Source organism: Alnus glutinosa, chromosome 3 (genome assembly GCF_958979055.1).
Source record: "Alnus glutinosa chromosome 3, dhAlnGlut1.1, whole genome shotgun sequence".
NCBI classification, from domain to species: domain Eukaryota; kingdom Viridiplantae; phylum Streptophyta; class Magnoliopsida; order Fagales; family Betulaceae; genus Alnus; species Alnus glutinosa.
In genome coordinates this window covers 11,510,893-11,534,052 of record NC_084888.1, presented here as the reverse complement: position 1 = coordinate 11,534,052, position 23,160 = coordinate 11,510,893, and the positions used below count along the sequence as shown (strand labels likewise).

General features: G+C 34.1%; 1 protein-coding gene and 2 pseudogenes across 1 annotated transcript; all 3 read left to right on the top strand.

Annotated features, from left to right (window-relative positions):
• Positions 1-220: 220 nt before the first annotated feature.
• Positions 221-22,814, top strand: LOC133863166 (disease resistance protein Pik-1-like; annotated as a pseudogene).
• LOC133864347 (disease resistance protein Pik-1-like) lies at positions 4,388-5,547 on the top strand. Its single transcript, XM_062300645.1, has 3 exons — positions 4,388-4,486; positions 4,599-4,707; positions 4,844-5,547. Exons 1-3 carry the CDS (start codon positions 4,481-4,483, stop codon positions 5,125-5,127), a joined length of 399 nt encoding a protein of 132 aa, XP_062156629.1. The 5' UTR covers positions 4,388-4,480; the 3' UTR covers positions 5,128-5,547.
• LOC133862490 (cyclin-dependent kinase F-4-like) lies at positions 13,091-15,781 on the top strand (annotated as a pseudogene).
• Positions 22,815-23,160: the final 346 nt, after the last annotated feature.

Sequence of the window (23,160 nt, the reverse complement as noted above, 5' to 3'; positions counted from 1 at the left end):
TGAGCATTAAACCCAACAACGTACTCCCCCTATACAAACCCCCCCCCCCCCCCCCCCCCCCCCCCCTCTTTTCCCCTTCTGTAAACCACTACCTTCACCAATCTTCGTAGAAAATGAACAGACAGAAAAGTCCACACAACCAGATTAATAGACTAGTTCGATCTAGGAAGGCCTATAAATAGACGTATCCCAAACCACGTTCCTACAATAACAAGTTAACAGTTAACACAGTTCTACTTTCGATTTCGATCTTCACCATTCTCGATCTCCCCGGCCTACAATCATATATAATCACAAATTAACCAACACCATGAAGGTACGTATAGAAATGGCTTAATTTGTTTTTAATTTAATATTAGTAAATCAAAAAGAAAGAAAGCTGTTTTTTTTTTTTTTTTTAATTGAAATTCTTTCTGCAGCAAATTGTGGTGCTCAGGGTCAGGGTGTCCATGGATGGGCAGAAGTCTTTTCTCTGTATTATGGCTGGACAGGAGGCCCGCACCAAAGCCATGAAGATTGCAGTTAGGGTTCCAGGTAACAATATATATCAACATGTTGTGTGTGTATATGTATGTATATACTTTTTATTAAAAAGATCGAAATGATAAGAATTAGGGATAATTGCACCACTGGTTTCTGAGATAGGCCTAAATTACGAATCACTCTCTGCGGTACAAAAAATTCATGGGAGGTCCTTGTGGTAAATTATAATTACGAATCATTCCCTAAACCCGTTTTCTGTCTACCAAGTTAACAGAATCCGTTAAGTTTGCTACGTCATATAAATAGTGAGACAACTTGTAAATATCATTTGTATTATAATCTACTAATGGACTTTGTTTACTTGGTGGACGGAAAACGAGTTCAGGGAGTGATTCGTAATTTAGGCCAACCTCAGGGACTAATAGTGCAATTATTCCTAAGAATTATATGTATATATATTATTCCGATCCATTTGCAGGGGTGGAAGCAGCATGTTTGAAAGTGCAAGACAAGGACCAGATAGAGGTGAAGGGGGAAGGGATTGACATAATCAAACTTGCGACGGTGATCCGGAAGAAAAGTAGGGCATGCAGAAATAGTAAGCGTGGCAGCCGATCGAAGAGAAGAAAGAAGAGAAAAAGGATGGGGCGGCAGTGCAAGTGGTGTAGCCGTACGCTAGTGGTGTGCCTAATTCCTACCCAATCTATCACTAGATGAACCAGGGGTACCCCTACAATCCTTCCTGCTCCATCATGTAACTATTTATTTATTTATCAATATAATATAGGCCAGGGAGTGTAATTTCCATATATATATATATATATATATATATATATATATTGTCATCACTTTCTTACCCTGATACCAATTACTAGCTAGTTGAAAACTTGAAAAAGTTGCAAGCAAGTTTGTACGTCACTTTCTCTTGGTACGTGTTATGTATTCGATTAAAAAAAATTAAAAAATTAAATTAAAAAATCAAAGAAAAATTGAAAATATTTTTTTTAAAAAACAAAATATGAAGGAGCCACCCATTTAGACCAAATTTTGGCCAATGAGGGTGGCTGACCACCCCCCATTTTGGCCAAGGTTAGCGACCCCATGGCCGGTCCCATGTACTGGTTCTTGGCCACCCCACAAGGCCCAAAAAAAAAAAAAGTTGAGGGTGGCCGAACCACCCCCAAGAGCTTGGCTACGGAGGTGGTTTGGCCACCCCACAAGGCCAAAGTGAAAAAATAAAAATGATGAGGGTTCGGCCGCCCCTAGACCGGCCATGGGAATGACTCGAGCCACCCCTCATTTTTTTGTTTTCAATTTTTTTTAATATATATATATATATATATATATATATATATATATATATATATATATATATATATATATATATATTAATTTTTAATTTTTATTATTTTTTTAATCCAATATACAACATGTGGTAGGGGTATTATAAAAATATTTCAACAAAAAATGGTCTTTTGGCACTATTTGGTAGTTTGGGGGCCATAGTGTGATGGTTGGTAGTTTGGGGGCTACTTAAAAAATAATTGGTAGTTTGAGGGTTTAAATATAGTTTTCCCTTGATTCATTTTGGGGCATCCCAAACCCCCCCCCCCCCCCCCCCCCCCAAACAACCACTACCTTTGAAAACCACTACCTTCACCAATGGATGCCATAAATGCTTCTGTTGAGTCTCACTCTCAAAAAAAAAATATGACCCAACCATAGGAGGGCTCTCCAACCAGCCCTCAGGCCGGCTTCACTTCAATGGTCTTCCCCATGTTTTGCCAGTTCCCATCATTTAGTTGGACCGTGCAAAAATCTCATATAACACTTTGTATTCTCTTTATTGCAAATGAATCTTCAATTCCTTGCTTAGTAGCCCCACCTGATCTTTTGGGCTTTGTATAAAAACCTAAAATTATGTTTGGTACGCGAGATAATTATTTCATTAGAAAAATGAATTGTTTTTATTAAGAATGGAAGAATGCGAAATGAAGCATTGGAATAGCCATTCTCATGAGTCAGGGTCCATGATGGAATGACGACTATTCCAAATGTTAGATCCTTATTATATAATCTAATATCAATGCAATTCTATTCCATCTTCTTCCATTCCTATTAAAAGTTATTTATTTTTTTGCTAATGAAATAATCATCCTGCTTACCAAACATAACCTAAATCCTGCATACGAACATTAATACATAGTTCTTTCCTTTTACATCATGTTTAAGTGTACTAGTACTCTTAAGTTTTAAACCTTAGAGTGATTTGATAAAATTTGAACGATAGACACCTCTGCAATATTTTTCCTTGATTTCTTAAGAAATTAATTGTGATGCAGGTTTGTCCTAGTTGTCTCAAATAAAACCAGTGAATATTCAAGGATTCGGGTTCTAGCTACCTGCAGGACCATATGATAACACATGAGTTGAATCAGGAACTGAGCTAAACATTTTAATGTGAAGGGCCAAATAATATATATATATATATATATATATATATATATATATATTAAACCTAATCCAGTTTCTATATTTTTATTATTTTCTTCAAATTAAAAACCAATAAGTAAAATTGAAAAGAAAGATTTTTTGGATTAAAAAAAAAAAAAAAGAATAAAGAAAAGAAAAGAAGAGTCTCAGTTTCTGTATTGAAACTAAGAAATTTCAGTTGGATAAATTGTGTACTTTTCGGCGTTCTCGCAAGGTTTTACCTGGATAACATGGCTTTTGAAGCTAACATTCTCTTGCTCATTTTGTTAGAACAACTCACTCTAACTAACACAGTCACCCACTAATTGTTATACAAAACACACTATATTATACACAAAACACATTCTGTTAAATGCAACACAAAACCAATGAAACGAATATATGTCTTCTAAACTTTTCTCATGCCATGCATCTAGCTATACTGAAATGAATCCCAAGTTTACGTTACATTTGTCACGCATCCTTAGGAAATCGAACTTTTCCAAGTGTGTGACTCGTCGATTCTACACCTGTCTTCTTCCAATGCACTTCTTTACTAATTAAACCTCTTTTATTTACTTTGAACGAAATCTGTGTAACTTTGTAAAGCTCCTTTCATTGTTACTCTTCTTAGACATGCCCGTTGCTACCTATAAAATATTAAAGGAAAAAGTTTTGACAATAAAACTATTCTTCTAAGTGTGATGAAACCGGTTAAAGATATGATAAAAGGGAAGGGGCAAAAAAAAAAAATTTATTGTTAGGGTCCAATAGGTTAAAAAAAAAAAAAAAAAAAAAAAAAAAAAAAAAAAAAAAACCTTATAAGATTTTTTTCCCACTCCCTCTATCCCTGAGTTCAATATTTCCAATCAAATCATTACTTCTTTTTATCAATACAATCTGCATATTTTTGCCTGAATTTCTGCCGAATAAGTAAAATGGAATAGCAAGGCAAAAACAGATTTTAAAAGCGACTGGTAGGTTTAGGTCGACTTCCATGGATTGGCGTTGACCGGGAGTCACGACAACAATGGGCCTTCAAGGGACCCAGATCTTGGGCCTCCCTTCCAAGGACCAAGACCTCGTCTCGGGTTATGGAAAATGTTATTCAAGTAAAGCGGGTCCAGAAATATAAATATAATTAAATTTTGTGTTGGAAAGAAATATAAATGTACTTAAATTTACGCGTAGCCGCCCGGGAGGAGGAGTCGTTTGTTGAAAGTCTTGGTTTGATTCATCGGCATGTTATTAATTATATAATTGAATACTTGACTGAACGCAACTTGAGCCTGGTTGACTCACGAGTCGTCGGACTAATCGTGTTAATCCCGCCAAAAACAGAGTCTTTCGTAGAAAATGAACAGACAGAACAGTCCACATGACGAGAGGCCTATAAATAGACGTATCCCAAACGACGTTCCTACAATAACAAGTTAACAGTTAACACAGTTCTACTTTCGATTTCGATCTTCACCGTACCATTCTCTCCCCTACAATCATATATAATCACAAATTAACCAACACCATGAAGGTACGTATAGAAATGGCTACATTTGTTTTTAACTTAATATTAGTAAATCAAGAAGAAAGAAAGCCGTTTTTTTCTTTTTTTTTTCTTTTTCTAATTGAAATTCTCTCTGCAGCAAACTGTGGTGCTCAAGGTGTCCATGGATGGGCAGAAGTCTTTTCTCTGTATTATGGCTGGACAGGAGGCCCGCACCAAAGCCATGAAGATTGCAGTTAGCGCTCCAGGTAACAATATATATATATATATATATATATATATATATATATATATATATATCAACATGTTGTGTATATATATATAAAGTTCTTATTAAAGAGATCAAAATAATAAGACTTATATATTATTCCGATCCATTTGCAGGGGTGGAAGCAGCAAGTTTGAAAGGGCAGGACAAGGACCAGATAGAGGTGAAGGGGGAAGGGATTGACACTGTCAAACTTACGACGCTGATCCGGAAGAAAGTGGGGCATGCAGATATAGTAAGCGTGGCGGAAGAGAAGAAAGAAGAGAAGAAAGAAGAGAAAAAGGATGGGGCGGCAGTGCAAGTGGTGTGTCCGTACACGAGTGGTGTGCCTAATTTCCACCCAATCTATCACGGGATGAACCAGGAGTACCCCAACAATCCTTCTTGCTCCATCTTGTAACTATTAATTTATTTATCAATATATTGGGAGTGTAATTTCCATACATATCTTGTCATCACTTTCTTACCCTAATACCAATTACAAGCTAGTTGAAAACTTGAAAAAGTTGCAAGCTAGCAAGTTTGTACGTCACTTTCTCTTGGTGCTACTGTTTATCATTTATGGTTGCAGAGAATTAACACCTTGTTGCATGGTAATACTTTCTTGACCGAAGAGAAGGTGATATCTAGAATCAGATGAGAAGTAAAAATTAGGATCTTGGCTAAGTTTACTCTAAGATTCTCCTTGTAATTAATGTTTGAGTTGTTATAATTCAAATGAGAACTAGTGAGTTTTTTCTGTTTCGGTTGTAGCTGATTCTGCAGTTTGGTTGTATCTAGTTGGAACGCTTGTATTCAATTTGATTGGAGAGTTTGTACTGATGAGTTTGGTTTATAAAGATTTTAATTCATTAAAAAAAAAAAAAAAAAAAAAAAAAAAAAAAAAAGAAAGAAAGAAAAAGAAAAAGAAAAAAAGTTTGTACATCACAAACCAGTTCATGCGTACGTGGAACACACACGCAAACATGAGAATAATAATTTAATTATAAATGATTATTAAATAATTTAATTTCCCGAAATTAGAAATTATTAAATGGGGAGACTATGTTTGAGATTTATATATGGAGGGTCGTAACACATGAGAAAAATCAAATATCACAAAAGAATATTATTGTTTCCCATTTTGCATCAAAAGATCGAGTGGGACTCAGAAATTAGCTAGAGGTCAAATTCAAATGAATTTTTCGATGTAAAAATTGCCGTAGGATATTTTTAAGGTATGCTAGAGTTACATGTTGAAAGGACTTGGTAAAAATTCGGAGATAATCGGAGTGCATGCGGTTGAGGTCCAATTAAATAAAATATGGAAATTGAAATGGAATTATCGTAGACCTCAAATTAAAGTTTAATTTTATTTAGGTCAAATGGAGTCAGAACTTTCTGACGATCGATGGCTGAGAATGAATCAATAGAATTAGAGTGTTAATAATAATAAAATAGAACCATAAATTTACAAAAATAAAAAAGAAGGCTAGAGCCACTTGATGGGCGTGATCACACCCAGCAAGTACGTGTTGTAAGTGGCACTGCATGGTCACTTCGGGGCTAAAAAGGGTAAATAGTATATCGGGGCTAAAAAGGATAATTTTTACAAATTAGTTTAGTGAGTTCTTCTCGTTGTTCTCTTCAATTATGTGTATGCCCATTTTTTTCAAATTATGTCGTTATAATGTCAAAATTAGTCTACGAAGTTTAGACTTTTTAGATTAATATTTTATCTATATAATGTTGTTATATTCAATTTAGTATATAAAAAAATAAAATTATGAGAGAGTCCTTGTAATACCCAAATAAAATTGAGAACTTCGCAATAGCACTATTATAATGCCCGAGAACACTAAAATATTTTAATAATATTTATATCTATGTCATAATAATGTCCGTATAAAAATATGAGTAAATGGTATGATAATTGTCATAATGCATGCCCAAGTGACGTTAAGACCTCATAGATATATTGTTACCTTGTCGAAATAAATAATGAGAATATAACAAAATATTTAGGATAATAAAATAATACCTAGGATTATGTCCATACTATAACGTGAATTGTATCATGCATGCACTATCATGATGCCATGCTCGCGAGATATTTATAATCTAGCTATAAATATGTCATTATGCTGCCAATTTTTGGACAGAGTATAGGGATATTAGACTAGATAAATTTTTATCATCTGATAAACATTAATCTATCTAGATTTGAATATGAGTTCTAATTTATTTAAACTATCTTGATAGTCATTTACAAGCAAGTTGTATAGTTTTAGGTTTCTACTTCTAGTCTTGCTAAGCTTATCATCTTTGCTTCTATCTTGTAAAGTCCTATTAAAGGACTAACTCTATATTTGGTATATATGAAGATCACTGACCTACAGTTAAGGCAGGCAGAAACATCAAACAATCATAAACTCTATATGGTATCAAAGCCTATCAAGACAAACGTCTATGGTCACTCCCCCTCCCATCTCCAAAACTACCTCTTCCCAAATAGGGCCTCCTGTTTCACAACAACCTCAAATCAATTCTTCTACAAACCTAACAGCACTTCAACATGTACATCATCATATTTCTGAAAAGCTAACTAAGATAACTACATCTTATGGCGATTTCTTATGATTCCATTCCTTGAGGGCCAAAATCTCTTCCGCTGTCGATGGAACTCATCCACAACCACCCCAAATTCAAAACAAAATTGTAACATCTAACTATCTAAGCATTTGGAGGATAATTTTTTTCTCATCAATAATTTCATGGTTCCAGGTTAATTCGCAAGACAGGCAAACTAGGTTTTTCATATACCGGACTGTGAGTTGGCTCATTTCCTTCCATGCATGCATGATATAATTAACTTAAAATTAGCATTAGGAATAATCCCCATCAAAGCAATGTTATATATTGCATGAATGCATGCATGCACGTGTCAAATCGTTAATTAATCAAGCTATTAATTTATGTGGTTGTAATTAGCGTGATGGGTACCAAAGAACTGGGTGCTACAATCTTGACTGTCCTGGTTTCGTGCAAGTAAACCGTAGATTTGTAATGGTTCTCCCATAAAGCCTTTTTCAAGCTACAAAGCGAAGCAATACGAGATTGGAATAACCATATACAAGGTAATATATATATATGCACATGCATATCTATTTCATGTCTATTTTTGCTGTAATTAAATTCATTTTCTAGTTTACTAAATTCTCCAACTTATATGATTAACTCAGAATAAAGGAAATTGGTGGCTACAAGTGCAAGATCAGGTACTTGGATACTGGCCTCACTTAATCTTCACAAGATTAGCAACCAGTGCTACCGGAGTTAGCTAGGGAGGAGAGATTTACAACAAAGGCCAAGGGGGTCATCACACATCAACTCAAATGGGGAGTGGACATTTTCCGAGTGAAGGATATGGAAAAAGCAAGTTATTTTCGCAATATTCAATATATAGATTATACAGGCAGATTCAATGACCCTGATCACGGATTGGTAGCATATGCAACGAAGCCTTCGTGCTATAGTATAAGTGTTGCCAACAATAACAATAGAGGCTATGGAACCCATTTCTTTTTTGGAGGTCCTGGGTATTCGGCAATATGTCCGTCTTAGAAAGGAAAGCAAAAAAAAAAAAAATGATAGTATTGAGAATAATAAATCACATACATGTTGGAGAAATCAAAATGTCTTGATCGAGAAGTGAAAACAATATCACTACAACCTGTACCCTCCAATTGTATTTTCAATAATATCTTTAATAAGTTGAAATTCGGTCATTAATTGAATTAGTTTTTGTGCTTATATTAAAGCTCGATCTGTTTGTTACTATTATTTTGAAAGAAAAAAAAAATTCTTATTTTTGAGTATTTGGCGCCGCATAAAATATTGGTCAACCTCAAAATGTTTTCAGTTAACTAAAAAAAATAAAATTCACGAGGCGTAAAATAATTTACGCTTCTCATTTGTGTAAACCATTTTCCGTCACACTCTCACACACCTAGGCAACCAATTGTGAGAGGGCTCGATATGGGGCCTACTTGCCTGAGTAGGTACTACAAGAATCTGCTTCATTAGCGTTCAACATTTTAGCGGCGATACCAAAGTGGCCGCTAATAGTTGATTATTAGCGGCGACTTTTAAATGTCACTGCTAATAATCGACCATTAGCGGTGACATTTGTATCGCCGCTAATAGTGGACAGTAATAAAAAAAAAAAAAGACATTAATATTAGCGTCGACTTTTGGGTCGACGCTAATATGTCGTCGCTAAAAATTTGGCGGAAATTTTTTACCTTGCATGGGCTATTGTGGGAAAATATTAGCGGCAACATTGGTCGCTAATAATGTCTCATTAGCGGCGACAGCTAAAGGTCGCCGCTAATAATATCTCATTAGCGGGGACCTCTAAAAGTTGCCACTAATAACATACTCGAGCTTCCCAAACACCTGCCTGGCAGGAAAATGGTCAAGCAATTGAACTAGATCATCTTAATCCTACCTCCAAATGCCTTCTATTCTCACATACTCTTTTTCTCCCCAACCCTTCTTCATAATGAAGATGGAAGGATATGACGAAGTTATGGTTAATTGCATTTTCATTTGACCCCTTGATGTACGATGAGAAGGCCACAAGAGCATTTTTGGCAACCAATACTAGACTTAGAAAGATTTGGTAGAAAAAATTCTTCAAAAACCATAGAGATCAGAATTTATGTATTAATGATATGTAATAGAATACTAACTTAATTGTAATAATATACATGATTGAACTTGAATGGAAGTACTTTGTGCAAAACTTGATAGCTATATTTGTGGTTGAACTTGAATGGTAATATTTACGATTGAATTTTTCTCGAGAGTTTAAATGTATTGTTGAATGTTATTTATGGCTCTCCTAACTTGAAAATATATTATCTTTCACTACAAGAAATTTCATCATTAGTGGCCACATTATTAGCGGCCAACACATAGTAGCCGCTAATGATCATATTATTAGCGGCCAAATACAAGTGGCCGCTAATAGTTGCCGCTATTTTATAAACTATTAGCGGCCACCTAATTGTGGCCGCTAAAAATGGACGCTAATACACAAAATATTAATATTAGCGTCGAAATTCGGGTCCCCTCTAATAACTTGGCGGGGGAGTTGCGGGAAATTCCGGGAAGCAATTAGCTAATAATAAAACTATTAGCGGCCACTTTTGTTATGGCCGCTAATAGTTGATTATTAGCGGCCACTAATGTGGCCGCTAATAACTTGGCCGGAGCTGTGAGAAATTCCGGGAAGCAATTAGCTAATAATAAAACTATTAGCGGCCACTTTTTTTATGGCCGTTAATAGTTGATTATTAGCGGCCACTTTTGTTATGGTTGCTAATAATTGATTATTAGCGGGAGCTGCGGGAAATTCCGGGAAGCAATTAGCTAATAATAAAACTATTAGTGACCGCTAATAATTGATTATTAGAGGCCACTTTTTTTATGGCCGCAAATAGTTGATTATTAGCGGCCACTTTTGTTATGGCCGCTAATAATATTTTTACTTTTTTCGTTTATTTATTTATTTATTTTTTTTTTATGTTTTCAAAATTTTTAGTTTTTAGTTTTTTTAAAAATAAAAAATCTTCATTTTTTTTTTCGAAAAATTGGTTTTTTTTTTTTTTTTTTTTTTTAAAAAAAGTTGATTTATGGTTTTTCTTTCAACCAAAAAAAAAAATCATTATTTTTTTTTTATTTTTTATTTTTTTTTAAAAAAAAATTAATAGAAAACTAGTTTTTTTTTTTTTTTTTTTTTTTTTTTTTTTTTTTTAAAAAAAAAAAAAAAATTGTTTTCATAATTAATGCACTATGGTCGATCAGATGGTTTATCAATCATATTAATCGATTAAACCTTCATTGTGTGAAGTCTGATCAGTCGAACTCTATCATGATCGATCAAATGATCTATCGATTCTATTGGTTTATCAAGATCGATATATGATCTATTGATCCTATTGATTGATTAGGATCGATCAGATGATCTATCGGTCTTATCGATCGATTAGATGATCTATCAATCCTATTGGTCTATCAAGATCGATCGGATGATCTATCAATTCTATTGATCGATCACGATCGATTGGATTATCTATCGATCGTGATCGATCGATCTATTGATCTATCATGATCGATCGGATGATCTATCAATCCTATAGGTCTATCAAGATCGATCGGATGATCTATCGATCATATAGGTCTATCAAGATCGAATTGGTCTATCAAGATCGATCGGATGATCTATCGATCCTATTGATCGATCGCGATTGATCCATAGGATTGATAGATCATCCGATCGATCTTGATAGACCTATAGGATTGATCGATCTTGGATGATTTATCGATCCTATAGGTCTCTCAAGATTGATCAGATGATCTATCGATCCTATTGGTCTATCAAGATCGATCGGATGATCTATCGGTCTTATCGATCGATTGGATGATCTATCGATCCTATTGGTCTATCAATATCAATCAAATGATCTATCAATCCTATTGATTGATCACGATCGATCGGATGATCTATCGGTCCTATTAATCGATCACGATCGATCGGATGATCTATGGATCCTATTGATTGATCAAGGCCGATCTAATGATCTATTGGTCCTATTGATCTATCATTCATTGATCGGATGATCTACCATGATGGATCGGATGATCTATCAGTCTTATTGATCTATCATGATCGATCGGATGATCTATCATGATTGATCGGATGATCTATCAATCATTTTGATCTATCATGATTGATCGGATGATCTATCGTTCCTATTGATCTATCATGATCGATCGAATGATCTATCAATCCTATGGATCTATCAGGATCAATCGGATGATCTATCGATCCTATTGATCTATCGCGATCGATCGGATAATCTATCGATCCTATTGATCAATCACGATCGATTGGATGATCTATCGATCCTATTGATCCATCACGATCGATCGGATGATCTATGGATCCTATTGATTGATCAAGGCCGATCTAATGATCTATTGATCCTATTGATCTATCATGATCGATCGGATGATCTATCAATCCTATAGATCTATCATGATCGATCGGATGATCTATCGATCCTATTGATATATCATGATCGATCAGATGATCTATCATGATCGATCGGATGATTTATCACGATCGACCCAAAATGTCACCGCTATTGACTACTTATCAGTGGCAACATTTCAAATTTGACAAAAATGTTCCGAAAAATATCATTAGTTTGAAATTACCCTTTGTCTTTTTCTACTAATTAATAAATAAAAGGGTAATTTTTTATATGGCCGCTAATAATGGATTATTAGCTAATAATATTTTTACTTTTTTCTTTTTCGGTTTTTTTTTTTTTTTTTTTTCAAAATTTTCATTTTTTTTTTTAAAAAAAATCTTTTTCATTTTTCATTTTTGTTGTTTTTGTTTTTCTTTAATTTTTTTAATTTGTTTGTAAAAAATAATTTTTTTTTTCGAGAGAGGGAGCTGTGGAAAATTCCGAAAAGCTTAATAATAAAACTATTAGCTGCCAAAAAAGTGGCCGCTAATAATATTTTTACTTTTTTGGTGGCGCGCGGGACACAAAATTTTTCGTGTCCCGCGCGCCCCCTGTTTTTTGGAAAAAAATTTCAAACTCCTTTTCTTTTTCCTCTTTTCTCTTCCTTTCTCCCTAGCCTGCCCTTTCTTTCTTCAATTCTTTCTTGTTCTTCTTTTCTTTTCTTCTTCACTTTTCTTTCTCCCGGCTTCACATAGAGTGGGATTGAGAGAGAGAGTGAAACAGAGAATGAGAGGGATCGAGAGAGTGAGAGATTGGAAGAGAGAGAGATGCCGAGAGAGGGAGAGTGAGAGATCGACGGGAGAGGAGAGAACTTGGGGCGATCCGGCGACCTGGGGCCCGACTTCCGGCGATGCAAGGCAGTCCGGCGGTTCCTGTGGAGTGAAGTTGACGCTGGAGGAGCAGGAGGCTCGACGCTCGGTGCTGGGTCGTCGGTCGGGGGCCAGAGACTCTGGATTTTCCGGTGGGTCGACGGAGGTGCGATTTCCGGTGGCCAGAACAGAGATCCGGCGAGGCAGGGAGCGAGGGGTTTAATAGTATGCAGCAATTTTTTTTCTTTGGCAGATTTCGATCTATGAATATGCTTTGATTCCCTTGATTAGTTTTTTAGAGTTTTATGGTGGAATTTTTTCTATTTGTTTTAAATTATCTTTTATCTTTACTTTAGAGTACTATAAAACTTTATTTACTTATAAAAAAAAAAGAGTACTATAAATGCTATATATCTTTTGTGTGTTCTTCTACTTTCCTTGAATAAAGAGGAGCTGCTTTTGTTCCATAAGAATGGATAGGTGAGTTGGTTTAATGCGATACTTGCTTTATGGTGTTTGTGTGTTGTTGTGTGGATTGCTTATACTTGGGTTTTGGTTTATTCTAGGTTCAATCTAATTAAGGAAGTTGGTGATGGAACCTTTGGGAGTGTCTGGAGAGCTATTAATAAGCATACTGGTGAAGTTGTAAGTGTTTTAAGCTTCATTGCAACCAGAATATTTAGTAATGTATTTTTGTGAAGTCACCATTTGTTCTATTTGTGACAGGTTGCAATTAAAAAAATGAAGAAAAAGTACTAGTCATGGGAGGAGTGTGTATCTGAGAGAAGTGAAGGTAATATGATCTGCTATTTTTCTTTTTCCTATTTTTGGCTTTGCACTATTACAAATACATCATGGATTTCTTCTAATGGCAGTCGCTACGTAAAATGAATCATCCAAATATTGTGAAACTTAAGGAAGTCATTAGAGAGAATGACATCTTGTATTTTGTCTTTGAGTACATGGTTAGTGGCATTTCTTTCCTTGACAATTGCTTGCTATAAATGTGTGATTTGATATTTAATTGGTTATTTACTTTTAGTTGCTTAATAACGTTTATACTTCAGGAATTCAACGTATACCAACTCATGAAAGACAGAGAAAAGCTTTTCTCTGAAGCTGAACTCAAGAATTGGTGTTTTCAAGTTTTTCAAGGTCTTGCTTACATGCACCAGTGTGGATATTTTCATCCTGACCTTAAGCCAGGTAATTATCTATGTTGGTGGAGTAACTTGATTGGCAGAAGAGAAACCAAAGATATTTCCGAAATATATGTGGAAGAACATAAATACCCTGTTGGCTCTTTTTCTTAATAAATTATTATTCATCAAAAACATAAATACCCGGTTGAATTTATGACAAATCAAAGAGTCATTTTTTGTGGGGTATATTGCCGAAAGATATTTTGGAAAATGTATGGGTCCATTTTGATTCGGAAAAAAAAAATGGTGCATTTTGTATTATATTAGAATGTGTTTTAATTTTTGCTTAAACCATGCGCCCCATTTCTTATTGTATTTGCATATTTTTATTTTGCTGCCAGTTTCTTTTGTTGTAGTTTGCAACTAATACCTGAAAACGTCTTTGCAGAGAACTTGTTGGTCACAAAGGACATAATTAAGATTCCTAATTTTGGTCTTGCTCGAGAAATCAACTCGCAACCACTGTATACGGAATTGGTTGGTGTTTTCTTGTCCTTCTAATCTAATGTATGGACCTCTGCTTGTATATTTCATGTGGTATATTGACATTTAATATGTGAATATTGCAGGTATCGAGCCTTGAAGTGCTGCTTCAGTCATACCTCTATAGTTCTAAAGTTGGTAAGTGTCGTTGGAATGAAAGTGTGGTTTCTTATACAAATACCAATTGTTCTGTTGATGTAATGCTTACGAATGATTATGCCTTTCATTCAACCTCTAGATATGTGAGCAATGGGGGCTATCATGTCTGAGTTGTTCACTCTCCGTCCTCTTTCTCCTAGTATTAGGTACGTGTATTTTATTTTCTAAATATTGTACAATCCTTTCAATTGTTAGTTATTGTACATGGAGAGACTTACCTGGCAATCAATTATGCTGATTGATTTGATGAGGGATAAATTTTACATGGAACCATATAAATATTTTCCAGATTCACTTTTTTTTTTTAATTTTTTTTTTCTTTTGAATAAATAATTGCAAGTTCATTAAAAGCGCAAAGGTGCAACTATTTTCTTTATTCACTCTTTCTCCGATATTCTTTCTATCCCTTTTCTTTTTGTATTTTGTTGTGAATCTGTCAAAAGATGCAATTTTTTTTATTTTTTTTTTATGATTTGAATCTTGTTTTGAAATCCAATAAATATCTAGGTAGAGACATGCTAATTGGATAGTCACTAAGTGGTGGTTGTCTTCTTTACTACTATTGCAGTGAAGCAGATGAGATATACAAAATATGCAGTGTTCTCGGCACTCCAACCAAGGATTCATAGGCTGATGGACTTCATCTGGCAAGGGATATTAACTACCAGTTTCCTGAGGTCAGTTTTGCTTTCCTAGGTGTTGTGCATGCAGTTTATATGCATTTGTAAAAGGACGTGCTAGACTCTTGTAATTTTCAGTTGGCATGCTCTAAACATAATGAAAATAGTTGTTTATATTTTCCAGCTGAGAAATTCGTAGAGTGCTTTTTGGCTGGATCCTGTTAGCTAGATATGCTAAACACAGTTATTTTTCTTGTCATTTTATGATTTGAATGTAGAGGAGCATTACCTAACCCCTTTGAGGAAAGTTGCGATGTTGGCACTTGATACATTGTTGTTTTTATGGAAGTTTAAGAGTTAATAATCCTTGACTGTTTCAAGTTTGCAAGCCAAGTGACTAAATGTAATCCCGTTATTTACTTCCCTGTGAACAACTCAGTTTGATTGTATTTATTAAAGAAAAGTACATGGGTTTTTTTAGTTTGTAAGCTTAGGTGACCATGTGTGATTGTATCCCTTATGTGAACAGCTGGGTCTGATGTTTACTTATTCTAGAAAGTAAAAACCTTTAATACTGTTTGTAATTGGACATTGCAGTTTGCGAGTGTTCATCTTTCTGTATTGATTCCCTCTGCAAGCAATGATGCGATCTGCCTTACTAAGCAATCATCCAAAATGAAGATACACATATATTTTTGAAATTTCAACTCATGATAGAAAGTTTGTGCTAATTTTAATTTCTAATAGTTTGGTTTGATCAAGTTAGTACCTCATGAGCAGCATTATAATCAACTCAATCAATGTGGGCAATTTATTCACCTAAGAGGGACCAACTCTTTGGGGTATCACAATGCCCTTCACACAAATCCCTAACATCCTCGCTAAGACTCAAGGCCTATGTCATGTTGTGCTTCACCACCACATAGTATTATTAACTTACTATGATATCATTTGTAATAATTCAAGTAGTAGCATAGCCACATGAAGACTAGTGGGCCATGACCCCAACAAAAGTTTATATATATATATATATATATATATATATATATATATATATATATATATATATATATAATTGTTTAAACTCAGAACTATTTTTAAGGAGATGGCCCCTTGAGCAAATTCTTTTCTTCCTATTTTTATGTGAGACAGAATTAGTCTTTTTTTAGTTTTGTTTTAGACAAAAGCAAGAGGACACAAGCTTGCTTTCAAGTCTTTTAACTTTTGCATAGGAAGGGTGATTGTGTCACCAGTTTATAGGTAGTATAAGTGGCATGACACTTGCTTGCTTTCAAGTCTTATTTTGTTAGCTACAACTATACATTGTTACAATTAGTAGTTAGAGAGCTGACATTTTCAAAACAAAAAGAAGCCAATAGGGTATGTTAACTCTATTTTTTCTTCTTCTTCTTTTTTTTCTTTTTTTTTCTTTTTTTTTTTTCTTTTTTTTTTTTTTTTTTTTCTGCATACTCTGTTTTTTCTTATTTTGTTAGCTACAACTATACATTGTTACAATTAATAGGTAGATAGCTGACATTTTCTTCCTATTATATATATATATATATATATATATATATATATATATATATATATATATATATATATATTTATATATTTATATTTATATATATATATTTTTTTCTTCATTTTTTAATAGTATTAGTTGCATATAGAGATTTAATTAATGCAGTGAGGATGAATGGATCTTAATTTTTTTTTTTTTAAAAAAAATATATATATATTTTTTTTAATAGTATTAGCGGCCACAAATGTGGCCGCTAATAGTTAAAATACTTAGGTATTATATGTGGCCGCTAATAGTAGACTATTAGCGGCCACACTTGTGGCCCGCTAATAATACCAGAGTAGTTTAACTATTATGTGGCCGCTAATAGTCTACTATTGTGGCCGCTAATAATACCAGAGTAGTTTAACTATTAGCGGCCACAAACGTGTCGTCGCTAATAGTCTCGTATTAGCGGCGACTTTAGACTCGGTTAACAAAAAAATTGCGGCGGATAAAATTATTTTTAGCGGCCACCGAGTTCGCCGCTATAAAATAATTATTAGCGGCGAGTCAAAAAAGTGGCCGCTAATAGTCTTTAGCGTCGGATTATTAGCGGCCACTCTTTAGCGGCCAAAATAACATTATTAGCGGCCAAATTTGCTGGCCGCTAATGATGAAATTTTTTGTAGTGTTTGTTAGTCAATATATATGTGTATTTTTTTTTTTAATTAAACATAAGTTTTAGGTTAATTTTTTTAGTTGTTTTATATTAATATTTTTTATATTGTAAATGAAAGTTGATATTTATAGGTTAATATGATTGAATGAAAATATAAAAAAACATTTGTTGATTTTCCTTACGAGCCAAATCTTGGAAAAATGTTTTCAGTTGAAATTGTTTTCCTAAAAAATAATTTCAACTTAAAACATTTTCGAACAGAAAATGCTTTACGTTGAAACAAACGGGGCTTAAATGTCAAATGAAAATGATCAAAGGCCATAAGCATGTAAAAAGGACAAAAACAAAAACAAAACAACTACCCAATCTGCTTGCTATAATGACATCAAAGTGGTTGAGATCAACTAGTTGAAGATTATGTAAATGTCGGACGAAAAATTAATGTGTTCATTAATTTAATTTAATTAATTAATTTATTTTATTTTTCAAATTGTGATTGTTAATTAACCTCCTTTTCGTTACAACTGTCCATGCTATAGTGACACTGGCCAAAGTGGTTGAGATCAACCTGTTGAAGATTATGTAAACGTCAGATGAAAAATTAACGTGTCCATTTATTTTATTTTTTCTCAAATTGTGATTGTTAATTAACTTCCTTTTCATTACAACTAATTTTATTTCATACTCTAACAAGAGAAGATTCTTGTACAAATTAACACGACTTTTCTTTTGACACACCTTGGAGTTTGATGTATCAATATTTTAGCACACTTGTCACTTCATTGGGCTATTTTAAAGATGGTGTCACTTATTGGGGTCATTTTGTTACTTAAGGTTCATTAACCACTTACATTTCCACCTGTGAAACCCCTTGGTGGTTTGCAGATAAACAAATTGAGGGACAATTGGGTTGAGTATTTCACTGGACTAAAGATGTTAGGCGAATGGCTCATATATATATATATATATATATATATATATATATATATATATATATATATATATATATATATAATTAGGCTTTTTGTAGCATAGATAAATCACATTAAATATTGTAGTTAATATTTCACTGCAAGTAATGTGTTTGCATTGATAACAGTAAATGATATTATTGAAGATATTTTAGTTTCTCGTCGTATCTTTAGTTTTCGTCTTCCGCTATATAATACTATAATTAGTGTTTAATGTAGTAAATACAGCTAATTACAAGTTCATTAGTATAGCGGTACTATGAATAACACTTCAAGTTAATTCTTTTAATTAATTAATGTGAAATTATATTTAAGCCCCTAAACTACCAACTATTTTTTAAGTAGTCCCCTAAACTACATACCAACCCTCGCACTATGACCTCCCAAACTACCAAATAATGTCAAAAAGACTCATTTTGTCGAAATATTCCTATAATACCACTGCCACATGTTATATATTCGATTAAAAAGATTAAAAAATTAAATTAAAAAATCAAAGAAAAATTAAAAATATTTTTTTAAAAAAAAAACTAAAAAAACAAAATATGAAGGGGTGGCTCTGCACCAAATTTTGGACAATACGGGTGGCTGACCACCCCCCATTTTAGCCAAGGTCAACAACCCCTGTGGCCAGTCCCATGTACTGGTTCGGCCAGCCCACAAGGCCAAAGAGAGAGAGAGAGAGAGAGAGAGAAAAAAAAAAAAAAAAAAAAAAAAGTTGAGGGTTTGGCCTTTAAAGGTGGCCGAATCACTTCCAATGGCCACGGGGGTGGTTTGGCCACCCTACAAGGCCAAAGAGGAAAAAATAAAATAAAATAAAAATAATAATGAGGGTTAGGCCACCCCTAGACCGGCCATGGGGGTGACTCGAGCTACCCCTCATTTTTTTTGTTTTCAATTTTTTTTAGCTATTTTTTTTAATATATATATATATATATATATATATATATATATATATATATATATATATATATATATATTTAATTTTTAATTTTATTATTTTTTTAATTGAATATATGACACGTGGTAGGGGTACTATAGGAATATTTCGACAAAAAAGGGTCTTTTGGCACTATTTGATAGTTTGGAGGGCTATAGTGCGAAGGTTAGTGGTTTAGGGGGCTACTTAAAAAACAGCCGGTGGTTTGGGGTTTAAGTATAGTTTTCCCTCAATTAATTTTGGAGGCTCTCAAAAAAAATATATGACCTAACCATCATTGTCGAAAGATTCAAAAAATGAAAAAAAAAAAGGTTTTAATTTCTGTACAGAAATTTTAGTTAGATAAATTTTTTGCTTTTCGGCATTCTCGCAAGACTTTACCTGGAGAACATGGCTCTTGAACCTAACATTCTCTTGCTCATTTTGTTAGAACAACACATTCTAACTAACACAGTATCCCACTAATTGTTATACAAAACACACTATATTATACACGGTAACGGAGCCAAGATTTTGGTTTAGAGGGGGAAAATTGAAAAAAAAAATTAAAAAAATGTGACTATAAAAAAAATAATAATAATAATTGTTTAAAATGTATAAATATAACTTACGATTTATTGTTCTTAATACCAAAACACTATTAACAACTAATACCGTTTTACTCCTATAGCCTTTCTTTGGGAGAGCCTTTGTTGTTCGACACCAACGGTCCAATTGATTCTTACCCTTTAAGTCTCTCGACAATTGTAAATGCTGAACTTAATTTGTCTAATCATTTATAATATTTCAAATTCCCTTAAAAAAAATACCCATTACCCATTACCTTTAGCCCACTAACCCACTACCCATAACCCATTACCTAGCCCACATGCGCACCCCATCTGCCAAGTGGGAGCCGTGCTTGTCTCCAAGGTTTTCAAGTGGGAGCCGCGATTGTCTCCAAAGTCCAAACCACGCACACCCGCCTACCTGATCACTTCACCCACACCCGCCTACCTTGTCACTTCACCCACACCCGCCTGCCAAGTGGGCAAAGAAGACATCTGGACGACTATTACCGGGGATTAAAAAAAATATATTGAGGGGTTGAGGAGGGCATTTTGCCCCCTCTCGGTCCTCTTCCTTCTGTCTCTGATTATATATAAAACACGTTCGGTTAAACTCAACACAAAATAAATGAAAAGAAATTTTTTTTAGACTTTTCTAATGCCATGCATCTTGCTATATTAAAATGAATCTCAAGTTTATGTTACATTTGTCATGTATTCTTAGGAAACCAAGCTTTTTCAGGTGTGTGACTCTTTGAGTTCACACATGTCTTCTTCAAATGCATTGCTTTATTAAACCCTTTTCATTTATTTTGAACAAAATTTCTACAACTTTGTAAAGTTTCTTTCATTGTTACTCTTCTTAGACATGTCCGTTGCTAACTACGAAATATTAAATAACAAAATTTTAACAATAAAGCTATTGTTTTAAGTGAGATGAAACCAGTTAAAGATATGATAAAAGTGAATGGGCCAAAAAAATTTTCCTGCTAGGTCCGATAGGCAAAATAACAAAAAAAAAAAAAAAAAAAAAAAAAAAAAAAAAATCTAATAAACTTTTTTTTCCCGCACCCTCTGTCCCTGAGTTCAATATTTCCAATCAAATCAATACTTCTTTTTTATCAATACTATCTACTTATCTGTGCCCGAATTTCTGCCGAATACGTAAATGGAATAATAAGGCAAAAACAGATTTTAAAAGCGACAGTATCTTTTAAAAATAAATAAACAAATAATTCCTAACACAATGGGCCTTTAAGGGACTCAAATCTTGTGTCTCCTTCCAAGACCTCGCGGTATGGAAAATGTTATATAAGTGGTTCCAAAAATATAAATAGAGAAATGATCGTTACACTCATTTTTCATAACAGTCCTACAACAAGCTGACGTGGCTGGTAATATTTTATTATTTTTTTGTAAAAACAAAACAAAAAAATAATAAAATATTACCAACCACGTCAGCTTGTTGTGAAACTGTTGTGAGAAATGAGTGTCGGAATCATTTCTCATATAAATATAATTAAATTTTGTGTTGGAAAGAAATATAAATATAATTAAATTTCCGCGTATCCGGCCGGGAGGAGTCGTTTTTGTTGAAAGTCTTAGTTTGATTCATCGTGCTAATTGTGTTAATACGCCAAAAACAGAGCCTTCGTAGAAAATCAACAGACAGAAAAGTCCACACAACCAGATTAGTAGACTAGTCCCAGAAAAGCCAATAAATAGACGTATCCCAAACGACGTTCAATTCCTACAATAACAAGTTAACAGTTAACACAGTTCTACTTTCGATTTCGATCTTCACCATTCTCGATCTCCCCGGCCTACAATCATATATGTTAGGGAATATTTGTCCCCTATCAATGTGGGGCCAGATTTGCCTTTATAATGGAATCTCAGACTTCGGACTTCGGTTTGGTCTTTGGATCTTGAGCCTCGGTCATGAGCAGCCTATAGTATTTATTAGGCCAGTCAAATCAAGTCAAAGAAGATATAAAACGTCTACATGGAGCCCTGCGCTTGACAGGGGTAAAAGAGACATATAACACATAGGGGTATAAAAAGGGAGTATAAAAATTATTAAAAGGTAATTTTCATTATTCTCTGAGATCTCTCTGTCTCCCCTCTTCACATAAATACTGGACTGACTTGATCGTCGGAGGAGGCTCCGCCGGCTAACCCCCGGCGGGTCTTTCCTGTTTTGCAGGCCAGCATGAGGAAGAAAGGACATCTCTGATCATGCCATGTCACCGGTTCAAAAATATCATCAACAATATATAATCTCAAATTAACCAACACCATGAAGCTATAGAAATGGCTTTGTTTTTAAGTACTTAATATTAGTAAATCAAAAAGAAAGAAAGCTGTTTTCTTTTTCTTTTTCTTTTTTTCTAGCTCTTTTTCTAATTGAAATTCTTTCTGCAGCAAATTGTGGTTCTCAGGGTGTCCATGGATGGGCAGAAGTCTTTTCTCTGTATTATGGCTGGACAGGAGGCCCGCACCAAAGCCATGAAGATTGCAGTCAGCGTTCCAGGTAACAATATATATATATATCAGAGGAATGCTACACATCATCCTTTTGTCCTCCTTTTATCCTCCTAAAATTGATGTGGCTCTTAAAATCACCATTGGATCAAAATTCAATAGTGATCTATCATAAATTCAATGGTGATTTTAAGAGTCACATCAATTTTGGGGGGACAAAAGGAGGACAAAAGGATGATGTGTAGCATTACTCTATATATCAACATGTTGTGTATATATATATAGTTTTTATTAAAGAGATCGACATAATAAGAATTATATATTATTCCGATCCATTTGCACGGGTGGAAGCAGCAAGTTTGAAAGGGCAGGACAAGGACCAGATAGAGGTGAAGGGGGAAGGGATTGACAGTCAAACTTGCGACGCTGATCCGGAAGAAAGTGGGGCATGCAGATATAGTAAGCGTGGCGGAAGAGAAGAAAGAAGATAAGAAAGAAGAGAAAAAGGATGGGGAGGCAGTGCAAGTGGTGTGGCCGTACCACCCAATCTATCACGAGATGAACCAGGAGTACCCCTGCAATCCTTCTTGCTCCATCATGTAACTATTTATTTATTTATCAATATATAGGCCAGGGAGAGTACGTAATTTCCATATATATCTTGTCTTCACTTTCTTACCAATATATATAAAAGACATGTTACATGCACATCACTTATATATTTTTTATACATTACTTTTTTAAATTAATCATTGGATCTTTAGGACCTACATATAAATCATTGTAGGTTCTACAAATCTAATGATTGATTTAAAAAAGTGATGTACAAAAGATGTATAAGTAATGTACATTCAAAAATCATTTCTCTCTCTCTCTCTCTCTCTCTCTCTCTCTCTCTCTATATATATATATATATATATATATATATATGCAAACTTGAGAACAACGT

Bases quoted from the DNA above. Each gene is read 5' to 3' on its own strand.
- LOC133864347 (XM_062300645.1), top strand. The intron at 4,708-4,843 runs GTAACAATATAT...ATCCATTTGCAG, and splicing joins GATTGCAGTTAGCGCTCCAG to GGGTGGAAGCAGCAAGTTTG.